This window comes from Panthera tigris, chromosome D2, assembly GCF_018350195.1.
Source record: "Panthera tigris isolate Pti1 chromosome D2, P.tigris_Pti1_mat1.1, whole genome shotgun sequence".
Lineage (NCBI taxonomy): Eukaryota > Metazoa > Chordata > Mammalia > Carnivora > Felidae > Panthera > Panthera tigris.
Genome location: NC_056670.1, coordinates 16381728 through 16404795, shown reverse-complemented (window position 1 = coordinate 16404795; position 23068 = coordinate 16381728). Strand labels below are relative to the sequence as shown.

General features: G+C 45.1%; 1 protein-coding gene across 2 annotated transcripts in view; it reads left to right on the top strand.

The window, feature by feature from the left end:
- Nucleotides 1–23068, top strand: part of DISC1 (DISC1 scaffold protein) — a 355103-nt gene that overhangs the window by 104562 nt on the left and 227473 nt on the right. The window contains exons 5-6 of one of the 2 annotated variants that reach the window (XM_042960019.1): nt 7483–7612; nt 12229–12464. In XM_042960019.1, coding sequence (XP_042815953.1) covers nt 7483–7612; nt 12229–12464 — 366 coding nt within the window. Of the gene's footprint in view, nt 1–7482; nt 7613–12228; nt 12465–23068 lie in introns of those variants that run through there. The other variant, XM_042960020.1, reaches the window with a different exon arrangement.

Genomic DNA, 23068 nt, shown 5'->3' with positions numbered 1-23068 from the left:
CATAAATATCCTTGTGCCCCCTTGCAGTGTAGTCATTTCTCTGAGTGGGATAGGACTATAGAAGACAATGATGTTTCGTTTCCTATTATTACTCTTCATTTATTTAAAAACTTTAAAAAAATATTTAGTTTTGAGAGAGAGAGAAAGAGAGAGAGAGAGAGAGAGCGCACAAGTGGGGGAGGGGCAGAGAGAGAGACACACACACACACACAGAATCTGAAGCAGGCTCCAGGCTCCGAGCTGTCAGCACAGAGCCCGATGGCGGGGCTTGAACCCACGAACCGTGAGATCATGACCTGAGCTGAAGTCAGACGCTTAACTGACTGAGCCACCCAGGTACCCCTATTCTGCTTACTTTTTAGATAAAAATCAGATTCATATCTATATGTAGATCTATCTACCATAGATAGATAGAACTACATATATATAAAGGCAGAACTGTAAAGTTATCTGCATTTCTATGGTATTTGTGCTTTCACAGTGGCCTTGATAATTTACAATATTTCATTGGATGAGGAAGCGATGTCTAGATTTTTTATTTTTATTTTTAATTTTTAATGTTTATTTTTGAGAGAGAGAGTACAAGTGAAGGTGGGGGGGCAGAGAGAGAGAGAGGGGGACACAGAATCCGAAGCAGGCTCCAGGCTCTGAGCTGTCAGCACAGAGCCTGATACGGGGCTCAAACCCACAAACCGTGAAATCATGACCCCAGCTAAAGTCGGATGCTTAACTGACTGAGCCACCCAGGCGCCCCAGCGATGTCTAGATTTAAACCACACTTCAGTGATTATATGGCTGGCACAAACCACTTCTTTCTCACCATCTTCCCAAAGAGGGAGGGATGGAAACACGGAAGTCACATGACATGAATTTGTTAGAATGGTCATCCATGGGGGACAGCAATGAGCAAAGGTATTCCGAGGGGCTGTAAGAAATAGTCATCTGAACTGAGGTTTTCCCAACTGTAATAATGAGAGCACTGGCCTTGGTAAATGTTGGTTTTTTTCCTTGACTAAAATTCTTTGATTCCAGAAGTGGCACAAAACAGCAATATTTTTAGCACCATGAAGGCACATTTCTGTCTGGGAAAGGGACCTTCTGTGTTATATACACAACTCTGTAAACCATAGCCATTGCCGTGAGCCCTTCTGGCATGGGATGTCCTAACAGGTGCATCGTCTGGCCTCTCTCCTGCCCTATAACATTCTCACTCTACATACTTCTGAAGGCAACCATCAGAGCAAAAGGAGGGTGCAAGAAAGCTCTGGGGCCTCGGGTGCTGGCTAGGGAGGAGGTAGTGATGTGTGTTCATCTCAGACACACACTTAAACACGTGATTCCAGAGGCGTCAACCCCCAGAGGGTTCATTCCTTCCTCAGTATTGTTGAACTACACACTCACAAAAGCCACATGGTGCGTGGGGTCGCTGGGAAGAAAAATGTTCTTACTGCTTTCAGTGGCGTAGGACCTTATTTTCCAAATGGGTTTATCCTTTAACTGGCTAGTGGAAAAGACACAAGGAGAAAGGCCAGGATTTTTCCAGCACTGGGCAGCCCCAGATGGGGGCCTGTTTGAAACCCGGTGGCGGAGGGTAGGGTCTTAGAGACCCTGAGTCCCTGTTGGCACCCAGGGCTGTTCTAACATTCCAACCCTCGTGTTTTTAATTCTTGCCCCTCAGGGACTTGCTCATTTTACATACTGATTAGTTTATGGCAGCAATGCTAATTTGCACTGACATTAGGGATTACACATTGAGAATTATTAAATATAAAGGGAACAACACGGTAGAAGGAAGAGGGAGCCTGGCTCAGAGGACTGAACATCTGAACAACAGACACCTGTCCCTGGCTTCATTACTGAGCCACAGCGTGTCCTGGGGCCGCCACTCAGCCATCTATGGATGGCTTTCTATACTCAGAGTCAAAGAGTGCGAGACAGGGAGATGAGTTTTGGTTAATCACAGGGGCTTTTCTTATGGCTTTAGTAATGAATGTGATTAACAATAATATGGAGAATTCCCAGTTACCCACCTGTAGCGCCTCTGTAGCTAATTTTCAATTCTATGTTGATTTCCTTCAATAACTCCCAGCCCGACCCAGATGGTATCTATTTAGGAAATTCAGGAAACTCTTAATATTTGCATAAGCAGAGCAAATTGGGAAATAAATTAGTGCAAAGAAATGATCCAATGAAATAGAAAGCTGAATATAAACGACTTCTGGATTTCCTAAGGCCACGGACTCATGAGATCATTGAACAAATATTTGCTAAGCCCCTACTCAGTGCAGAGCCCAAGATGAGGTGAGTTCTTTCCCCTCCTGAGGCTGTCAGTCTGGAGCACGTGGCTGCGAGACAGGCCAAGACTCTGGAGCCCAGAGGGGGAAGCACGTCCCATTCCCACGGACGTCAGTAGTTGGTGATGGTTTTGTTCCAGAGACTTCCTCTTCTGATACGTGTAAAGATCCTCGGGGACATTTCATCTGTAACCTTCACTGTGTAGGACCGTGTGCCCACTGGACATGCATCCAGAGGTCATTTTCCCGACGCAGACACGACACACGAGGGATGGCAAACAGCAAAGCTCTCTGAGGGCAGAGAGGTTCTGCCTCCTTCTTCCTACCTGGCGTGAGGGTGGGGCCTGCGCCCAGTAGGTGCATGGCGTTCATTTGTTGAATAAACTGATTAGGACCCTTGTAATCAGCCGTATAAGGAAGGCATCATCATCCTCACCACCTTCCTCATTTTAAAAACGAGGAAGATGAGGTTCAGAGAGTTTTAATGAATCCAAGGACTCGCGGCTAGAAAAAGGCAGAACTAGGGCTCAAAGCTCACCTCCCTCCCCGTGCTGAACCCTCCCTTTCATTCTCAGCTGGGCCTGCTGGGGAGCAACCAAGGGGACTTAATCTGTGGGTGTGGGTGGCGTGTGATTAGAAGCCAGGAGGAAACAGAAGTTTATAATCTTGCCGAGAGCCTAAACGGCATCAGGTTGTCCAGGAAAGGACTGGGAAGGGGGGGATCAGCCGGATGCACCCCTGACCCCTGGACTCCGCTGTTTGTTCTCATTGTGACCGAGAGCAAGTCACTGAATGCCCCTGACACCTGCTTCCTCAGTGGCAAAACTCTAATAATAATACTTCCTCTTAGGTCTGTAAGGAGAAGTGAGTGTGACAAAAATGATAGTGTCTGGTGCACAGAAAATTCTCAACTCATACTAGTTTGTTTTATTATGATCAGCCTAAGCATTTTCATTACAACGACTCCTGTAATTTGCCTTCAAGCACATGAATCAGAGAGTAACAGGTCTTAAAATAAATTTCTAAATTGCGTGGTCTGTTACAATAAGCAGTTTTCGAGATTATTCAGAGAATGTGAATCTGTGTCAGGCCCAGGAATACGAGGAGGGTTCCCTTTTCTGTAGCTTCTGTTTCACAACTTAGAAAAGCTGAGGTGACTTATTTTCTACCATTGTTTCCAGAAATATCAGGGCTGCAGTGCTTGGTTGGCTCCCTCATTTGTAAATGCCACGTTAAGATTGAGGAAGTGGGAGACTCACTTCCACCTTTCAACTCCTAGAGTAATAGGTTGAGACCTGGGTTGAGCATTTCTCCGTTGCCTTATATTTTCCTTTCGGTGTGTGTCTCCCCTGCTCTGGGCAGGAACCAAGTCTTCTTTACTGCTGGGTCCCTAGCACCCAGCACAGTCCATGGCACATAGTGGGTGAGCTTGATGGCGTTTGCTTTTTCAGAATGTTTGAACAAAATGGGGTAAGAGTGAAAGGAGATGAACAAAGAACAAACACATGTTAGGATCAGTTACTCATTTTCTTCTACCTCCCTGCCTTCCTTTCGTCCTTCTTTCCTCCCTCCCCTTCTCCCTCCTTCCTTCCTTCCTTCCTTTCTTCCTTCCTTCCTTCCTTCCTTCCTTCCTTCCTTCCTTCCTTCCTTCCTTTCTTCCTCCTTCCCTCCCTCCCCCTTCCTCTTCCTTCCTTCCTTCCTCCCTCCCCCCTTTCTCTTCCTTCCTTCTTTCTTTCCTTCCTTCCTCCCTCCCCCTCCCTCTTCGTTCGTTCGTTCCTTCCTTCCTTCCTTCCTTCCTTTCTTCCTTCCTCCTCCCTTCCTTCCTTCCTTTCTTCTTTCCTCTTCCTTCCTTCCTTCCTTTCTTCCTTCCTTCCTCCCCCTTCCTCTTCCTTCCTTCCTTCCTTCCTTCCTTCCTTCCTTCCTTCCTTTCTTTCTTCCTCCCTCCCCCCCTTCCTCTTCCTTCCTTCCTTCCTTCCTTCCTTCCTTCCTTCCTTTTTGAATATAGCTGACACACACTGTTACATTAGTTCAGGTATACAACTTAGTGATTTGACAAGTTTATACTGTATGCTGTGTTCACCACAAGTGTAGCTACCATGTGTCTTGTTCCATGGCTGTGACAATATCATTGACTCTGTTCCTTGGGCTGTGCCTTTTATTCCGGTGACTTACTCATTCCGGAACTGGAAGCCTGTATCTCCTTATCACCCATTTCACCCAACCCCCCACTCCCAACGTTCTGGTAACCATCAGTCTGTTCTCTGTATTCATAGGTCGTATTCTGGTTTTTGTCTATTCATTGAATATTTACCCAGAGAAGATGAAAATACTAATTTAAAAAGATACATGCATCCCTCTGTTTATTGCAGCATTATTTACAGTGGCTAAGACATGGAAGCAACCTCAGAGTCCGTCAGGAGACAAATGGATAAGGAAAACGTGGCACATGTGCATGTGCATATACATGGTGGAATATTATACAGCCATAAAAAAGAACGACACTGTGCCATTTGGGACAATGGATGGACCTAGAGGGTATTATGCTAAGTGAAATAAGGGAAATAAACTAGACTAAGAAAGACAAATACCATGTAATTCCACTCATAAATGGAATCTAAAAACAATGAGTTGTTTTCTTTCCGAGAAACGTGGAGGGACTGAGACCCTGTGTGCATGCACAGATGAGAACATGCAGCTTTGTGCTCCTACTTGCTGAATCCTGAAGTCGGTATGCATGTGCAGGCTAGGTACAGCTCTCTGGAAGGAGATCCCGAGGGAGGGGACGGGTGTACTTTATGCCTTCGACTGTCTGAAGGTATTGATACCTGCTTTCCCACAGGGGATGACACCCTTGATCATTAATGCATGAAATGTGATTGATTTCAAACACAGACATGTCTGTTTTGTCCAAGGGCTACAACAGACAGGTTGGCTATGTTAAAATATTTAAGTAAACAGTGTAGCTACTTAGTGTATGTGGTAGAAAACATTTCCGTTATGGTGTTAAAAATAACATACGCTTACTAGAGAAAACTTAGAAAATCAAAGATTGGCCAAAAGAAGAAATTCCACCACTCAGAGGTGAGAGCTGATAACATTTTGGTGGGTATTTTCCTTATCTTTTATATACATGAGTTTTTTTTTTCCTTACAATAGTTGTTTCATAGTATACATATTACCATAATAGCTGCTTTGAAAAAAGTGATCATTTTCCATGGGGTTACATCTTCTTTGGTGACCTAATTTTAGTGGCTGCGCAGAGTGACTGCCGTTGTTGACTGCTCTGGTCCTCGTTTGGGGTACAATTGTGTGTGTTCAGTTTTGGGCTATTAAAAAATGTATTTTTTTTTAAACTTTTATTTATTTTTGAGACAGAGAGAGACAGAGCGTGAACGGGGGAGGGGCAGAGAGAGAGGGAGACACAGAATCGGAAGCAGGCTCCAGGCTCCGAGCCATCAACCCAGAGCCCGACGTGGGTCTCGAACTCACGGACCGCGAGATCGTGACCTGAGCTGAAGTCGGACGCCTAACTGACTGAGCCACCCAGGCGCCCCTAAAAAATGTATTTTTGCAGCCAATCTTTGTGCACATCTGTGATCATTTACATATGATGAATTCTTAGGAGTGGGAATATAGGATCCAAGTTATATTATATTTTATGCTAAATTCTTATTCCCTTCCCTCACCAAACAATCATGGTTCCCGGAAACCTTTGCCAGTTAGGTGAAAAATGATATTTTATGTTGTGTGAATTTGCACTGAAAAGTATTTTTGATGGTAAACATTTTCCTTGACTCTTTGTAATTCCTTTGTTTGAATTTCTGATCGACGTGTTCGTCTTTATTCTTCTTGGTTTGATAGAACTCTTGAAATTAGCAATATTTTTCCCTTTTCTGATTCCTGACTGGCAATATTTTCCCCAGCTTGTTGTTTGCCTTTTAATTGTAGTTGGTGGTGTTTTCCTAGACCGTAGCCTCCTTGAATGGTTGACATGGGTTTTCACTTAGGGTATATATATTTTTTTCTGTCCAACTGCATTGAGCCAGAAATTGAATACTTTAAGGACGAATTTGTCATCCTTTAAGGACAAACGCCTGCAAGACCCTTACAAAGGCAACTCACCAGCATGAGCTCAAGCCTATGCTGCATTTCCCCCAGCTTTGACCAAATGTGTCAACTCCTGCAGGAAAAAGACACAGAGCCAGATTTTAAGTGGGTTTTGACAGTCTTTTTGCAAACCTTTTCTGAGAAGCTCTGACCCAGGCATCTGCAAGCCAGTCATACCTCTTCTTAATCTCCACAGCCTGGAATTTGGCTCTGGACGATCAAGTCAGTGCTGTCCAATAAAACATAATGCAAACCACAGGCACGATTTCAGATTATCCAGTAGCCACACTAAATAGAAGAAGAAACAGGTGAAATTAATTTTACAAAATATTTAATGCAACCCAATACATTGAAAATATTAGCATTCCAACCTGTAATGCACAAAAAATATTGAGATATTTTTGCCCTCTTTAAGTCTTTAAAATCTGGCGTGGGGGTGCCTGTCTGGTTCAGTCGGTAAAGCCTGCAACTCTTGATTTTGTCAAGGTCTTGAGTTTGAGCCCCATGTTGGACATGGAGCCTAATTAAAAAACAAAAATATCTGGGGCGTATTTTACAATTTCAGCACATAGCACACGAGACTAGGGGCCATGGTACTGGACGATGCAGGTGTAAAACAGTCTGGCTATGGGTGAAAAAGCAAAAGCCCCAACAGATTGTAATTAAAACAGAAACTTACATTAGGGACCTCATCCCTATGACCTGGCTAAGTGTGAGAACAGCTGGTGGCCACTTGGTGAAATTTCCCTCTCTCTCTCTCTTTTTTTAAGTTTTAGAGTGAGAGAAAGAGAGAGCATGAGCAGGGGAGGTGGGGTGGGGAGAGAGAAAGCGAGAGAGAGAGAGAGAGAGAGAGAGAGAGAGAGAGAGAGAGAATCCCAAGCAGGCTACACCCTGAGCGCAGAGCCTGATGCAGGGCTCGATCCCACGACCCTGGGATCATGACCTGAGCTGAAATCAAGAGTTGGACGCTCAACTGACTGAGCCACCCGGGTGCCCCTGAGATTTCTTTCTCTCAACATTTTGTAGATCTGGGGATTTCAGCTTCTCTACCTCTGTACCAATATGCATGTTTTACTTTAAGGGCCAGCAGTGATGGCGCCCAAGCCCTGCTCAGAATGGAGCCAAAGCGGTTCGAACCCACTGCCCAGGACGCCCTGCATGTGTCCATCACCAGACGAGACTGGCTTCTTCAAGAAAAGCAGCAGCTGCAGGTAAGCAGGTGAACAAGAATCTTCAGGAAATGGGCCAGCATTTTTCTTACCCGTTTAAGCCACATGGGGCAGGGCGGATCTTTGCTTTGCTTGAATGTAGCAATTAGAGCTTTGGCCGTCCACCCGTGAAGTACAAAAGGGAGAGATGGGTGGAGATGGCTGGAGGGCTTGTAGGAATCTCATTACCTACTAGGGGTTTGAAAGCTCAGTGGTGTTTGTGCCTGTTTTCGATATTCCTCATTACCTTTTGAATACGCTTTCCTTGTCTGCCAGGCCAATTTGTCACCTCTTATCATTTTGACCTTTACGAGGTTCTTTTGAAAAGCAGGAAGAAATCCGTGCTATGAAAATCCTTTATGGAAAATCGTATCCAGTTAGGACTGTAAGGAGCAACTGTTAGAGGGCAGAGTTGTAAGTAGGGACTGGGCAGGCTGGCATGTCTGGGAAAAGCTGGCGGGCATTGCATGTCCAGGTTGGCCCAGAGCAGTTGGCCAGGGGCTAGAAGTCTTGGAGCAGCACTGACTTAAAGGCAGGAGGCAATCAGGAGGTTGAAAGCTCCTCTACCCCCACTTTAAAGCTGAGTCCACACCTGCTGGAACCTGGAGGCTTTGAGGCAGGAATGGGGAACAAGAAGGAAGCATCCATTGAAGGTATCTGGACTTCCAGAAAGAGCATGGGTCTTTAATACCTGAGAGTTAATCTTGGTTTAGGCTCTAAATAACAGAAGGAATTTAGATCAGTTTATGGGGCTTGGGCAAGTTACTGGACCGCCCTCCTCCCATCCCCACTCCCTCATGCAGGGTATTCTTGTTATCTGAGTTTGCCCACCCAGATCCCCAAAATAGCAAGGTGGCAAAGGGAAGCAAAAGTCATCACAATTTGAAAATATTCTCCAATAAACTGAATGCTTATATATTCAATGAGCATTACCACAAAATTTCAGGTGAAAATGTGAAATCTTGTTTTTGTCTTGAAGAATATGTATCAGTTAACGGTCTACATAATTCCTGCTGATGTCAGAGTGTACAGAAAATAATTTTAGCTCAGGATACTTAGTGTTTGAAGGGAATGTTCTTGGCAGAACTCTGGGGGAGAGGTGGATATTCATTCAGCAGGTATTTGAATGCCTCCTCTGTGCCAGATACTGTTTGAAATGCTTAGGATTGAATGCTTAGGATGAAGTTGATGTTCTAGTGGGGGGGGGGCGTGGGGAGATACATAAGAAATGGCAAACATAATAAATAAACCTAAATTATCTACTTACCCTGTTGTAGGGTGGTAAGAGCTATCATGCGTAGGCTAAGATCAACTCATTGAACAGTGAGAGTAAAGCAGAGGGAACAGCCATGTGAAGCCTGCAGTGTGGATGTGCCTCCTGTATGCAAAGGGCAGCCAGGAGGCCAGGCTAGGATAGAATGGTGGAGGAGAAGGTCAGGGAGAAAAGGGATCTTGCAGGGCCTTGCACACCTTTGTAATCACTTGAGCTTCTCTCTGACTGGAATGTGGAGCCATTGGAGGGTTCTAAGCAGTGAAGTGACATAATCTGATCCCATTTTAAAAAATCACTTTGACTTCTGTGTTAAGAATAGGGTGTGGGCCGTTTGCACTGCTGGTGGGAATGCAAACTGGTGAAGCCATTCTGGAAAACAGTATGGGGGTCCCTCAAAAAATTAAAGATAGAACTACCCTACAACCCAGCAACTGCTCTACTAGGTACTTGCCCAAGGGATACAGGTGTGCTGTTTCTAAGGGGCACATGCACCCCAATGGTTATAGCAGCACCATCAACAGTAACCCAAGTATGGAAAGAGCCTATGTGTCAATCGATGGATGAATGGATAAAGAAGATGTGGGGTGTGTGTGTGTATGTGTACACACACACAATGGAGTATTACTCAGGAGTCAAAAAAAATGAAATCTTGCCATTTTCAACAGCATGGATGGAACTGGAGTGTATTATGCTAAGTGAAATTAGTCAAAGACAAATATCATATGACTTCACTCATGGAATTTAAGATACAAACCAGATGAAGATAGGGGAAGGGAGGGAAAAATAATACAAAAACAGGGAGGGGGCGAAACATAAGAGACTCCTAAATGCAGAGAACTGAGGGTTGCTGGAGGGGTTTTGGATACAGAGATGGGCCAAATGGGTGATGGGCATTAAGGAGGACACTTGCTGGGGTGAGCACTGGGTGTTATACGTAGGGGATGAATCACCGGATTCTACTCCTGAAATCATTATTGCACTATATGCTAACTAACTTGGATGCAAATTTTAAAAAATAAATTAAAAAACAAAGAATAGGGCATAGGGCCACTGTGAAAAAGCACAGTGAGTCTTCAGAGCATTAAAAATAGAATTACTGTGGCACCTGGGTGGCTCAGTCTTTTGAGTGTTTGACTCTTGATATCTGCTCAGGTCGTGATGCTGTGGTCAGGGGATCGAGCCCCACATAGGACTCCACACTGAGCCTGGAGCCTGCTTGGGATCCTCCCCCCGCCCCCCCCCCCCCCGCCCGGCTTTGTGTGCCTCTTCCCTGCTGGTGCTCTTTCTCAAAATAAATAAATAAACATCAAAAAAAAAAATAGAATTACCACACAATGAAGCAATTCTACTTCTGGGTAGATGCCCAAAGGAATTGAAATCAGGGCCTCAAAGAGATGTCCATAGCAGCGTTATTCACGATAGCCAAAATGTGTCCCTCTGTAGGTGAGTGGATAAATCAAATGTGGTACATCCACACAATGGACTATTGTACAGACTTAAGAAGGAAGGCAATTCTGACACATGGTGCAACTTGGATGAACCTTGAGGACATGATGCTAAGTGAAATAAGCAAAAGGACAAATACTCTGATTCTACTTCTATGAGGTTTCTAGAGATTCATAGACACAGAAAGTAGAAGGGTGGTTGCCAAGGGTTGGGGGAAGGCAGGGTAATGGGGAGCTGGAGTTTAATGGGGACAGAGTTCTGGTTTATAAGATGAAACGAGTTCTTGGACAGACAGCGGCAGTCGTCGCAGAGCAGTGTGAATGTACTCAGTACCACGGAACTGGCATTAAAAGTGGTTAAGATGGGGAGCCTGGAATTTTGGCTCAGGTCATGATCTCACGGTTTTGTGGGTTCGAGCCCTGCATTGGGCTCCATGTGGACAGTGCAGAGCCTGCTTGGGATTCTCTTTCTCCCTCTCTCTCTGCCCCTCCCCTACTCACCCTGTCTCTCCCCCACTCTCCCCCTCAAAATAAATAAATAAACTTCAAAAAAAATCTTAACGAGATGATTAAGGTGGTGAATTTTATGTTACATGTATTTACCACAGTTTAAAAAGAAGAAAGAAAGAAAGGAACAGGGTTTGGGCAGAGGCGGAGTTGGGGAGTTTAACTGGGAAACAATGGCAATAATACTGTAGTGTGGGACCAATGGAGACACACATTGTCTTCTTCTTAGCGTGTCTTAGGGGTGGATCTTCAGCTCCGCCTCAGAGTCTATCCCCCACCCCCTACTGGAAGTGGGGTCAGGAGGTTGCAGTTGTAGGTGATCTGTAGCTTGGGTTTAAGACAATGTGGATAAGAGCTGGGGAGGCGCCCAGGATTAGCGCTCTGCTCTTATCAGCCAGAAACCCATGCACACATCATGGGAGGGTGGTGACGGAAAGAGCCTCACTTTAAATTCAGAACACCGTGCGCTGTGAGATGATTATGTGCTCTAACACTGTGCACACAATGTGTGTTCAGCTGCCTGCTGCTTGTTTTCTTCTTTGACCTCAAGAGTGGATGATACTCTATAGATTCTTTGGATTTTGGTTTGCTATATTAGTGGAAATTAAATTTACTTAATATTTTTTATGAACCTTAGACTGCATCAAACTATCTGCAGCATCCCTTTGCTCTTTCAATCTTGTAGACTTAGGAAATTGTGATTTAAAAAAAAATTTTTTTTTTAACATTTATTCATTTTTGAGAAACAGAGAGAGACAGAGCGTGAGTGGGGGAGGGGCAGAGAGAGAGGGAGACACAGAATCCGAAGCAGGCTTCAGGCTCTGAGCTGTCAGCACAGAGCCCAACGCAGGGCTTGAACTCACGGACTGCGAGATCACGACCTGAGCTGAAGTCGGAAGCTCAACCGACTGGGCCACCCTGGCGCCCCAGGAAATTGTGATTTTTAATCTTTCTCTACACACTAACTTTTCATGGTTGGGGACAGACCGACCAAGGACTGTCTGCTTTTCTTTTTCGGTCTGTGACCTGTGTTACCTGTTAGCTCGTACCTCAAGCACATGACATTTGCTGCTCTGTGTTGTAGCTCTTCTGCCCGAAAGGAAGTAAGTCATTTATGTATCTGCTTGGTTCTTCCAAGTCAAATTCCTGGCTCACCCCCCATAGTTATTTAATACTTGGGAGAGAATGTTTTTCCTTATGCCAACTAATCAGAAATACAAAGCTGGCGTGATTTTTCCGCTTCAGCAAACCTCCAAAAATCTGCCCGGCTCAGAAGGGGAGCTTCATGGCTCTCATGCATATGGCTGACTTTCATTTGACGGACTCATTACCAGCAGAGCGGTTTGCCACGAGCAGGGTTAACTTATAAAATCTGGTTTCTCTGCTTTCTACAGAAAGAAATCGAAGCTCTCCAAGCAAGAATGTCTGTGCTGGAAGCAAAAGATGAGCAACTGAGAAGGGAAATAGAAGAACAAGAGCGGCTGCTCCCGTGGCAGGGCTGCGACCTGGCCGCCCTGGTGGGCAGGCTGTCCCTGGGCGAGCTGCAGGAGGTCAGCAAGGCCTTGCACGACACCCTGGCCTTAGCCAACCAGATTCCCCTCCATGCAGAACCACCTGACGCCGTAAGGAGGTATTGATTTCCTAACTGACTTTGGATCACTCGCCTCCTTGACCTGTTTATGGGATTGATGTTGCCTGCTGTCCCTCATACACAAGAATTTTCTGAGCAGGGCTGTAGTTTTTCAGCAGAAGCACTATCATGATTTTGAACAGGAGAATTCTTCATTGTGTGGGACAGACCTGAGTTTTCGAGGTATTTTACAACCTGGCCAGCAACCCAACCTACTAAATGCCCATATTCCTTCCCATTCTACTGTGTACTAAGTTATCCCCAGGGGCATCTTCTCTCCCTTTGAGGTCTGTTGGAGATTCTGATGCCAGTCTTGGCTGAGGACAATCATCTGAAGAGAGGTGAACTATACTCTCCCTGAGGGCGGGGGCTGAGCCGTTAAGAGGGAGAAGCTCAGTCAATGACAGTGTTTCCGTCAGGAAGAATGCATGGTTGTTAATAATAGCTAGCATTTATTGAGCGCTTACTCTTTGCCAGGCATCGTGCTAAGCTTTATGAGTTGCTTCTATTATCATATTTACTTTATAGATGAGGAAAACAAAGTTCAAGGTTAGCAATTTGCCGGAAGTCGCAATAAGAGGCAAAATTGATACTTAAGCTGCTGTCTGTTCCTTCTCAGCCGAGTTTCCTATCTGTTTCCTGTGGAGTGAGAATCTCGCCTGTATTCTGTATTGTGCAGTGCCCACAAGAGGCACTTCACTGTCTTATACTTCAATGTCATGTTCCTATTTTGGTGAAAGACAGAACTCGCACATCCATGTGCTTTAGATAAAAAGCCGAGGAGTGCCCGGATGAGTATGCAGCTGGGTAGTGAGGTCTGCAAGTGCTGTGGGTGTCGAGCAAGGGGGCAATTCGTGTTCTGCTTCGTTGGTTCGCCAAAGACAGTGCTTCATAAAACTAACCGCCTGCCGTGGCTGAGAACATGGACTCCGCCATCTGATTATCCTCACTCAGCCACGTGGCAGCTAGAATCGTTTGTTATTTGGGGGAGGGGATGATAATAATAACACCTACGTTACAGGGCTGTTATGTGGACCAGCTGCTAACACATATAAAGCTTTTATAGCAGTTTACTATGGTTACCACTTGTCGGTTTTTTTTCCTAAATATTTTAAACATTTTTTATTTTTTTATATATATAGAGAAAGTGCAACTGGGGAGGGGGGCAGGGGAGGGGGAGAGAGAGAGAGAATCTTAAGCAGGCTTCAGGCTCAGCACAGAGCCTGGCATGGGGCTTGATCCCACGACCCTGGGATCATGACCTGAGCTGAAATCAAGAGTCAGACACTCAACTGGCTGAGCCACCCAGGCATTTGTCATTTTTTAAAACTTATTTTTTAAATATTTATTTAATTTTGAGAGAGAAGGAGAGAGAGCATGAGCAGGGGAGGGGCAGAGAGAGAGGGGAAACAGAGGATTCCAAGCAGACTCTGTGCTGACAGCAGAGAGCCCGATGTGGGGCTTGAACTCATGAACTGTAAGATCATGACCTGAGCCAAAGTCGGAAGCTCAACTGACTGGGCCCCCCAGGTGCCCCTCCACTTGTCATTTTTATTATGGGATTTCAGGCTCCTGAAGGCCTTCAAACTTCCTGTCCCAATGTGTCTTAGACTATTCAGTGAATAACGGTCCCCTCTTATACACATATCACATCCTATCCAGCCAAGAAAAGCCAGCTCCGGATGCTGTTCTAGGGAGGTGCTCAGGACCCCTTCCAGCCCTAATACTTCCCTTCAGAAATCTAACTCATGCCCACGGAGAAGGAGAAGAGATTTGGATTGTTGCCAAATTTCAACTAAAGGAAACTGACCACTGACTATGCCATATGCTCTCTCTCTGCACCTTCATATGTATCCTTATACTATTGCCTCAGCCTGTAAGGATCTTTCCCACTCCTGCTTCCTGTGGAAGTCATTCTACATCTTTATGTGTCCACACACACACACACACACACACACACACGTACATACACATACGTAGGTGCAAGTCTATATAATATGTATAGTATATACTTTGTATGTCACATATCATCCGTATGCCCATAGTAACACGTGCATTGTATTATACATTATATGCATGTATCATGTGTAATGCGTAAGATGAAATATCCATGAGAATTTATTATTCTCTTTACACATGCATATATTTACATGTGAGACTTAAAATGATCCCTTTTTGGTCCTGCCATCCAGATGTGTCCTACTTATTTCTCCTTTTGCTTTTAACAGCACAGAGAGGTTTCTTATATGCCTCTCCTCTCTCCCACAAGCTGATGACTCTTTGCGGGACGGAGCTGGGGTGTGCTTAACTTAGAATCTGCTGCAGTGTGGCACAAAGCCTCTGTGTTTTGAGCTGAATTCATGGGCAGCACCCTTGCGGGTGTGTCCTGGGCCTGTACAGAGATGCAGAGGGCATGCTTTCTCACACACTAACTCGTGGCAATCAGAGTAGCCCGGTTTGGCAGGCGGGCCACCCTCCTTGTCGACGTTTTACAGACGAAGATGCAAAAACTCCAGAAGTTTTCCTGGTGATGCAGCTGCTAAGAGACCTTGTATACATCCACAGCGGCCGTGGCGTCCGAACCAATAAAAGACAGTCTCTTTCCAGAGCTCCAAGGAAGTTATTTCTCTTCGTGTAAAACGAGGATCCCCATGGTACAGTAGGCTGATAGAGCGGGGCCCCTAGCTTGGATCTTCTCATTTCTAGTCTGTTATTCTGCCCAAGTTCTCAGCCTGGGATGTTCATCAGGAGCTCAGAGCACTGCCGGCACTGAGCGGAGTTTTGTGTTGCTGGAGGGTGACCACCCTGGGGCATCACATAATCTGGATGACCCTTGGCATCTCCTTTATTTACTCAGAGGTACAGGCAGGCTCCTCCCTGCCTTAGGGCAGTTTGGGGTGTGTAGGTACAGGTTTTGACCCATCAGCTTCCTTTCTTCCACACTAGGGAGGTGAGGCTTCACGCTGTTCCTGGCCAAAAATATTAATTGGAAAAATCATTGTTATTATGTGGGCTTTCCATTTAAGAAGGAAGACACACCTTTTCCAAGCTGATGGGCTGCAGCATGGACTCCCAGAAATGGAGAAGTTGAAAGGAGCCAGTGTGCAGTCATATGGCTTCATAGATCAGAGAGTGCTTGGTCTAGTATTTTTAACTAATTGTGCATGATCCTGTTAACTTAGTTTTTCCTATGAGATACTGGTTTTCTTTTAGACGATGTTGACTTGGGTGGGGTTGGGGGGGTGGGCATATCTCATAGGAACCCCAGCCAGAAGAATGGATCTTCCGTGCATCAGTAGCTTTGTTGACAAACATTTTTGTTTTTTATGAGAAGAGTTTCTTCTTAGGCCAGATGGGGAGATGCTGACAAAGTGTGAAATAGGCCAATCTTGAAGTCTTACGAAGACAAGGTGTAGCGACTGGTATTGTTACAAATATCTGGAGAAACAGACCACTCAACATCACAGCCGTTATCATCACCGGTGAAGATTTTTCATAGAGACCAGCTCAGAACGCAGGGTGCTGTCTGGGAAGAAGCTGTTTCTGATTTACTCAACTCAGTAATGTGCAAGTTCAAAGGGAAGGATATGCTTCTTTCCTGGATAAACTACACATTCAGCTTGAAAAGGAACTAGGATAGCAATCGGCATTTCTGAGAAAATCACTGGTGGAGACTGCGTGCTTGCATGGCGCCATTGTTTCTGAGCGTTGCTTGTTGGGAATCATCTGGAGGATGTCAGGGAAGGACTGGAAGTAGAAGGTTGTATGCTGGGGACCAGAGACCCAGTGGCTTTTATTTGGACATTCTAATAGAAATCAAAGCGGACCTCTGAATTTTCTGTCTGCGTTTTGGATCAAATATCTTAGGATGGAATGAAGAGCTGCTTTCTCAGAGGTATCCTAGCTGCCTTTCGATAGAGCCAACAAAAATGGTTTTCCTTCAGTGGTCAAGGAACATTTTTAAGGCCCTGGGAATCAGAGACTCCACAGTGTGGAAGCTGACAGAGCAGGGATGTATACAGGACAGGGGCCACCGGAAAGATATGTTCATCTGAAATTCCTTTATTCCCGGGATTCCAACCCTTAAAACATACTCCTTGTCTTCCCTTGTAAATTTCCTTTACTGGGAGAGGTCTATATGGATGTCTTTTATCCAGTGAGCTTGATTCTCTGTCCACATTAACCATCCCTTCTCATTCCATCCCATACAGACTCCACTCCCATTATCGCTAATGGGATTGGATGTGAGGGGTGTGGGTGGGGAGAAGGATGGGGACACAGAGAGGAAGGATGTGATAGGTTCTGGGGTTTTCCTTGAGCCACATCCCTGCATGTGGGGTGTCAGTTTCCATCTGTTTGTTTGGCATAAAGTGAGGAAGGTCACGACTTACAGCTCATCTCTCTCCAGTGCCATTAGCTCAGCCCCCCGGCCTTTGTAGTTCTGTGTGCCTTGCACACCAGGGAAGAGTCGGGCTGTGACCCTGGCCAGCAGCATGTGGCCAACTATAAAGCAACGTAGGAATAATCACAAGTGATAACAATAGAGATGAGGGCTGCGTACGGTACTTCCTAACATTCTTTAGATCCTCGTGGCTGGCTCCTATTAGCCTGTGGTCGAGTTCTTCATTCCTCAGCTCCTGGAATTTTTCATGCTTCACGTGAAATGTGTCCTGGAAGCTCATGGATGAATTGTTTCTCGCGCATTTGGAAGAAATGTGTCACATCGTTTTACAAACCATTGGCACAAACTGTGAAACGAACTCAACCCCTGGTTGCAGGGCGGCTGGCTGGACCTTGGTGCACCCGGGACCTCAGTCAGCGTGACTGGGCAGCACGGGCCGTGGGCGGCAAGCCGGGGCTGCTCTCTCCTCCCTGTCGTGTAGCGCTCTGGGCTTTCCAGTGAGGGTGGCAGACGGTTCAGGAGCTCGGGCATTCGGGTTACATCCCTGTTGCCCAGTCCACGGTGAGCAGCCCAGGCCGATATCACGGTTCCTTTCAAGACAGACTTGACATAGTGAAATTCAGCGGTTCACAATCGACTGGGGAAAAAAAAAAAAAAATCAATAGTCCCACTTTCCCCTCAGATACATTTCTTACCAGAGTGAGGAGACACAGTGAACAGCAAGGCCTGGATTGGAAAACAGCCTCCCACACCCTTCCAGGAGGAGCATGGTGGATCCCTAGAGTGTGTACAGGGAGGTGGCTGTGCGTCTCTGTGTGCTGGGGCAGTTGCGTGAGGTGGCCCCAAAGTGGGGCAGTGCAGACGCTTCAGGAGAGCCCCTCAGGTCTCCCAGCCTCTCTCCATTTGAGTGGCTGCGTTCTTCAGTCTCTCCGTCTGGTCTTTGTTTTTCTTCCTTCTCTGCCTCTGTCTGTCGTCACCTGATAGGTCTGTCAAAAGCAGTGGCTGTATGGAACTAATCCATTAGAAATCATTCGGCAGAGGCGCCTGGGTGACTCAGTCAGTTGAGCTTCCGACTCTTGATTTCAGCTCAGGTCATGATCCCAGGGTCATGGGATCGAGCCCCATGTAGGGCTCTGCACTGAGCACGGAGCCTGCTTAAGATTCGGTCTCTCTGCCCCCCTCTGCCCTTCTCTTCCGTTCTCTCTCTAAAAAAAGAAAGCGAGAAAGAAAGAGAAAGAAAGAAAAAAGAAGTCCTCTGGCAATGGTGGCTCTGTTGTTGCTAGAACTGCTGTTCAGGAGATTCTGACTTTTCTTTCTTTATTGTAAGGCATACGCCTTGCTTTCCCCAGGAATTGCTGAGACACAGAATATTTTTCCAGACAGTTGGTGCATTGAGTTGGTGGCACAGTAGCAAATCAAGATTGATGTGTCCTTGTAGCAGTGTGTCTAAAGCAGTGTCATCACTGTTTGGGACTGCTCTGTAGGTGTGCCTTTCAAACCTCATATTTATCATGTCTTTATTTCTTACTTAGACCTGTAATCATCATCACACATTAATTTTAACATTGCTGGTGTTTACAGAATGCTAATCTTGTTCACTGTGACTCTGTAAGACATATTGGACAATATATTCGTTTTATGCGCATTTTGCATATGAGGCTGCTGAGGGTCCCAATTCACACAGCAGCAGTGTTCTGACATCTTTGGCCAACCTTTGATATAGCGGGACTGGGAGAGAGATGGTTAACACTGACAGCCCAGGAGAGACTGGGGCTTTGAGCCCAGTGCCCAGGCAGGCAATGGAGAGAAGTCTGGCTAGCCAGGGCATGGGTCCGTGGGTCCAAGTAAAAAAAGAATGGATGTCATTCCAGACTGGTGATGGTTGTCTCTCTGCCCCACAGATCACCTGGTGTCACCTGAGAGGGATCAGAGCAAACAGCTCTCTGCACATAGGCAACCAACTGCTTCAGGTCAGAGAGGGCAAGGAGCCAGTCCTGGCCCTCCAGGCGCTGGAAGTCTTGTTTATAAAATGAAGATTTGAACCAGCCAATGTTGAAGGTTCCTTGTGGATCTAGAACACTTTTGCACTTTAAGATTTTGTGAAATCAGCTAAGACAGCTAAGACTGATTAAGTTTGAAAACACAGTCATTCTGTTCCTAATGGCCCCCAGATGAGTTCCCCTGCCAGGTTCCCTGCAGACTGTGACCATCTGTGGGGCACGGTGTTCAAGTTCTGTCTTTTCTCAGCAAGTCAGTGCTAATGACCAGCATGTCACTAGACGCGGGCTAGAACCCAAACCCACATTGTAGCTACTGCTCAGAGTTTGGAATGCAACTCACCGCCGTCAACCCCTGTGTCCTTTGGAAGGTCATCATTACATGCAATGAGAAAAGTATACCCATCACAACTTGGAAGAGAAGGAAAGGGTTGGAAAAGAAGGAAAGGGTTTGAAGGAAACTACCACCTCTCTGGGTGGGTGCAGTGGCCACTCACTCCAAGAAGACAAAAAACTCTGTGTTTGTTGAGTGTATTTGAGAAGTTCAGGGGAGGAATCTCCCCTTACGTACAGATATTTTTAAAAAAACTTCATTTTGTGCTAGATTAAGTTTAGTATGATTTTCTATCTCTGTGCTTTGTTTCCTTCAAGGAATTTACAATGTCGGTCGTCACTTAGGTGGCTCTTCTTGGGAGGCTTGTAATTTGTAGACTTATCCATTCCTCTTCTGTAATTTAGCGATCAGAGTAACTATTTTCAGCTAGAACCCCAGGGATTCTTAACGATGGGAGATAATCATTTTAAAGTGATTGCAGCCAGTTCTCCTATTATTGCGATTGTGAGCCATCTCTCGCATACCTGAATGCATGTGGCCTATTTTAAAAGTTTCTCTTCTGGTCAGTTTCAATGTTTTATTTTCCGTGATGATCACCTTGAGAACTGTTGTGTACTTAACTTCTTTGTAACTTGAGTGTCTCCTACAATCTTCTATTCCTTTCCACTGATTTTCTTATTCCTGACATATCCCAAGAGTGTTTCCCTGTTTGTAGGTTACCCGTTACTGTTCCCCATTCTGACCTTTGATGTTAATTTAACATACCCCCTAGACCGTTCTTCAGACCTTGAGCTGAAGGTTGAAAGCACTGCCAGTGAAAGGTAATTCAGTTCTGCTCAGATACAACCTTTTCAAGTGACTGTAGGGAATAGTCCCAGGTTGGAAATGCCAGCTCATTGGTCGGTGGCAGTTTAGTTAGTTAAGAGCACTTCTTAACTACTAATTTAATTACTAATTTAATTAACCCATTCTGTGCTGATTCCTAGGCTGCTGGGACAACCCGAAACAGTACCTCTAGGTTTCTGTAGAAACCCTGCACTTTATATATTAAGGTCATTTTTCTTAAGCTCTTCGTCTTGGCTGCCATTATCGTGACTACTTTGTACATCCTTTTGGGCAAATTTCTTCAGTTTTCTCTGAGTTGTATTGATATTGGTGTTTGATTTTTTTATTCAGTCGCTTGTTTAGGCAGCTGGATTTTTTTCCTGATGTTCATTCATTTCGTTCATCAACAATCTATTTTTGAAGTCTTTAGTAAAATGTGTGTATCTTTAGTTTACCCATTGAAACATTTTAGGAAATAAAATATATAATATTTTCTAGTTTCAGGCATCTGACAGATCTGTTGCTTGGTCAGCAGGTTTTGAAAGAGCCTGAGAGAAATGTAAGGTTTACACTGTTTTGCAGGCTTTACTGTGCGAATGCTTGTTCTTCGACAGACAGCAGGTAATTAAAGATGACTCAGAAAAGCGTCATAAAGCCAAAGCAGAAAGTACAACCTTTTGGGCAAGCTTCATCGTTATGGAAAGTATACATGTTTATAAATTTAGGAAAACAGCACACATTTTGCAATGTTAATATTAAATGGAAATGCAAGCAGTTCAGGGTAGTTCTTTAAAAAAGCAATGAGACGTCACTTATTAAGTAGTTGGAATTAGGGGGACGGTGATTGAAATGGAAATCTGAAGTTGCCTTTGAATCCCTTAACAGAGTAAACCCAGAGGCAACCTCATTTCCCCCTTGAACCACATTGTAGTGTTTTTAAGGATTAGACTGACAGGAATTTGGTGGAGAAAAGCTCTATAGCCCAGAATTGAAATTTTTTTGAATGTTTAAATACCTTTGGGCTATGATAAAAGTTGAAAATGTGGAGCCCACTTGGTTACCAGTCTTCGAAAGGCTGGTAATTTATTTTCTCCTTGTGTGTAAGAGGAAGGGGTAAAGAGCAGAGTATTTAAGATCTGAACGTAAGGCTTTTCATATTTTTGACTCCCGCTCTCATTTCTTCTTCATTAGACAGCTTAAAATCCCTTACAGATAGACACATAGCTGCAAATCTAAATGCTTCTGGCCTATGAATTACACTTTTGATTTGGAGTAAGATGGTTTGAGAAGCACTGAACGATCTGCTTGAATTAACACTAGGAGTATTTGGGTAAGCCAAATACCAGGTTAATCAGTTGGAAATAAACATGTGATTGTTAACGGACCTGGCCTCAGAGGCAAGCTGTGACTCTTGGGGTGTCATGCACTCTCCCAGTGGGGGCAGGAACTGGCAAGGGTGGGGGCGGGAACTGGCAAGGGTGGGGGCGAGGAGCGCATGCGCACGCGCGTGCGCACATCCGCTCCGTCTTATTCCTATCAGTAAATTCGCGAGGCTCTGCAAATCCAGTGAATTCAGCGCTAGCCCTGGTTCTCTCTGCTGCCTGTCTTCGCATCAGCTCCCCACTGACCACGGGAGGTCTTTTCGAGAAGATGGAAATCCTTGCTCGTTCTCTCTCTGCTGTCCCCTTTTGGAGTACTTACATAAGCTACGTAGATACATTTTATTAAGAATTTAGAGTCTTACAAAATACGACATCTCCGTCTCCGTTTGCTGAGTTAGTTGGGGAAGTCGGACTTTACCACAATAACTCTCGAGAGTGTAGTGTTTCAGTTAGAGCTGAGACACAGGATCCCCGGAATTCAGAGAAAGACTCAGTAAGGGGACGAGTCACTAATGAGATCCGTCCATATCCAGAGAACGAATCAAAGGACTGAATATTGGAGTGTTTCTGTGGCTTGTTTTTCTTCATTTCTTTCACTTAATCTCTTTTGCTTGGGGCAGAGAGGGAAATATCACACATATTTACTTTACCCTGGTTAAAAAACCATTTGCTTGATTTCTGTCAGATTACTCAAACTGTTTTCTTACGCTGATACAGTCATGGTTGTTTGTATGAACCGTTTATTAAAAAATCTTTCTGGACTTCATTCTTCCCAAGGTCCCCAGGACGAATATGGGTGTCTGTCACGTGAGCAGGCACTGCTGTCATGCTCCTGTCCTTGCCACTGAGCATGCCCGAAATTATGTGCTGTGCCAGAGGTGGTAAGGGTGGCCACAGGTTGCCAGAGCTTCGGCCCCTGGGCACAAACCCTCTCCACTGCACCATGAGGGCTTCCCCAAGGGTAAATGTTCCAGGTAACCAGCTCCATAGCTTTTACAGACTTAAAGAATGGCTTGTTCCTGATGAGTACATGTGCCCTATTGTGCCTTCCCGAGATCATCTGAAGTCTGGAGGAATTCTTGGCATTTTTTTTTTTTTTGGTCTGTGCCCTGGGTATGTCCCACTGATGACATGTGACATTATCAACCGTGAGGCAAGAAGGGTCCAAAGAAGGAAAAGGCCAAGGAGATAAAATCTTGCATTTCCTAAAGCTGTTTTTGCTGTCATTTCCTTAACCACTTGCCCCCGACAGGAGGTTAGAGGACAGAGCAGTAATTGGCAAGGTTGTTAATGTCGACGGATTCCTGCACTTTTTTTTTTTTTTTTTTTAAATTCAAGACCCAAGTAATGCCTTTGCGAGGGTGGCTGTCATTTTGCCCTTTATGTCATTTCTAACTTGCCTTAGTAACAATCTCTCATTCTTTAACTTATTTTTATTAAACAAGACACAAGGGATAGAATTGCGAACGGGGAAAGAGAAAGGAGGTCAGGGAGAAGGCTGTTCGGAGATGAAATTGATAATCTTCCTTTCCCAGAGCTTTTTGCTAAAATGGAACTTCAGCATCAGGCCACGTATACCCAGGCAAAGAGATGTACAGGTGACTGCCAATAGGCGGCAGATTTTCTGCACAACTCTGTTCTGAGGGCTGAAAAACCGTGCCTTG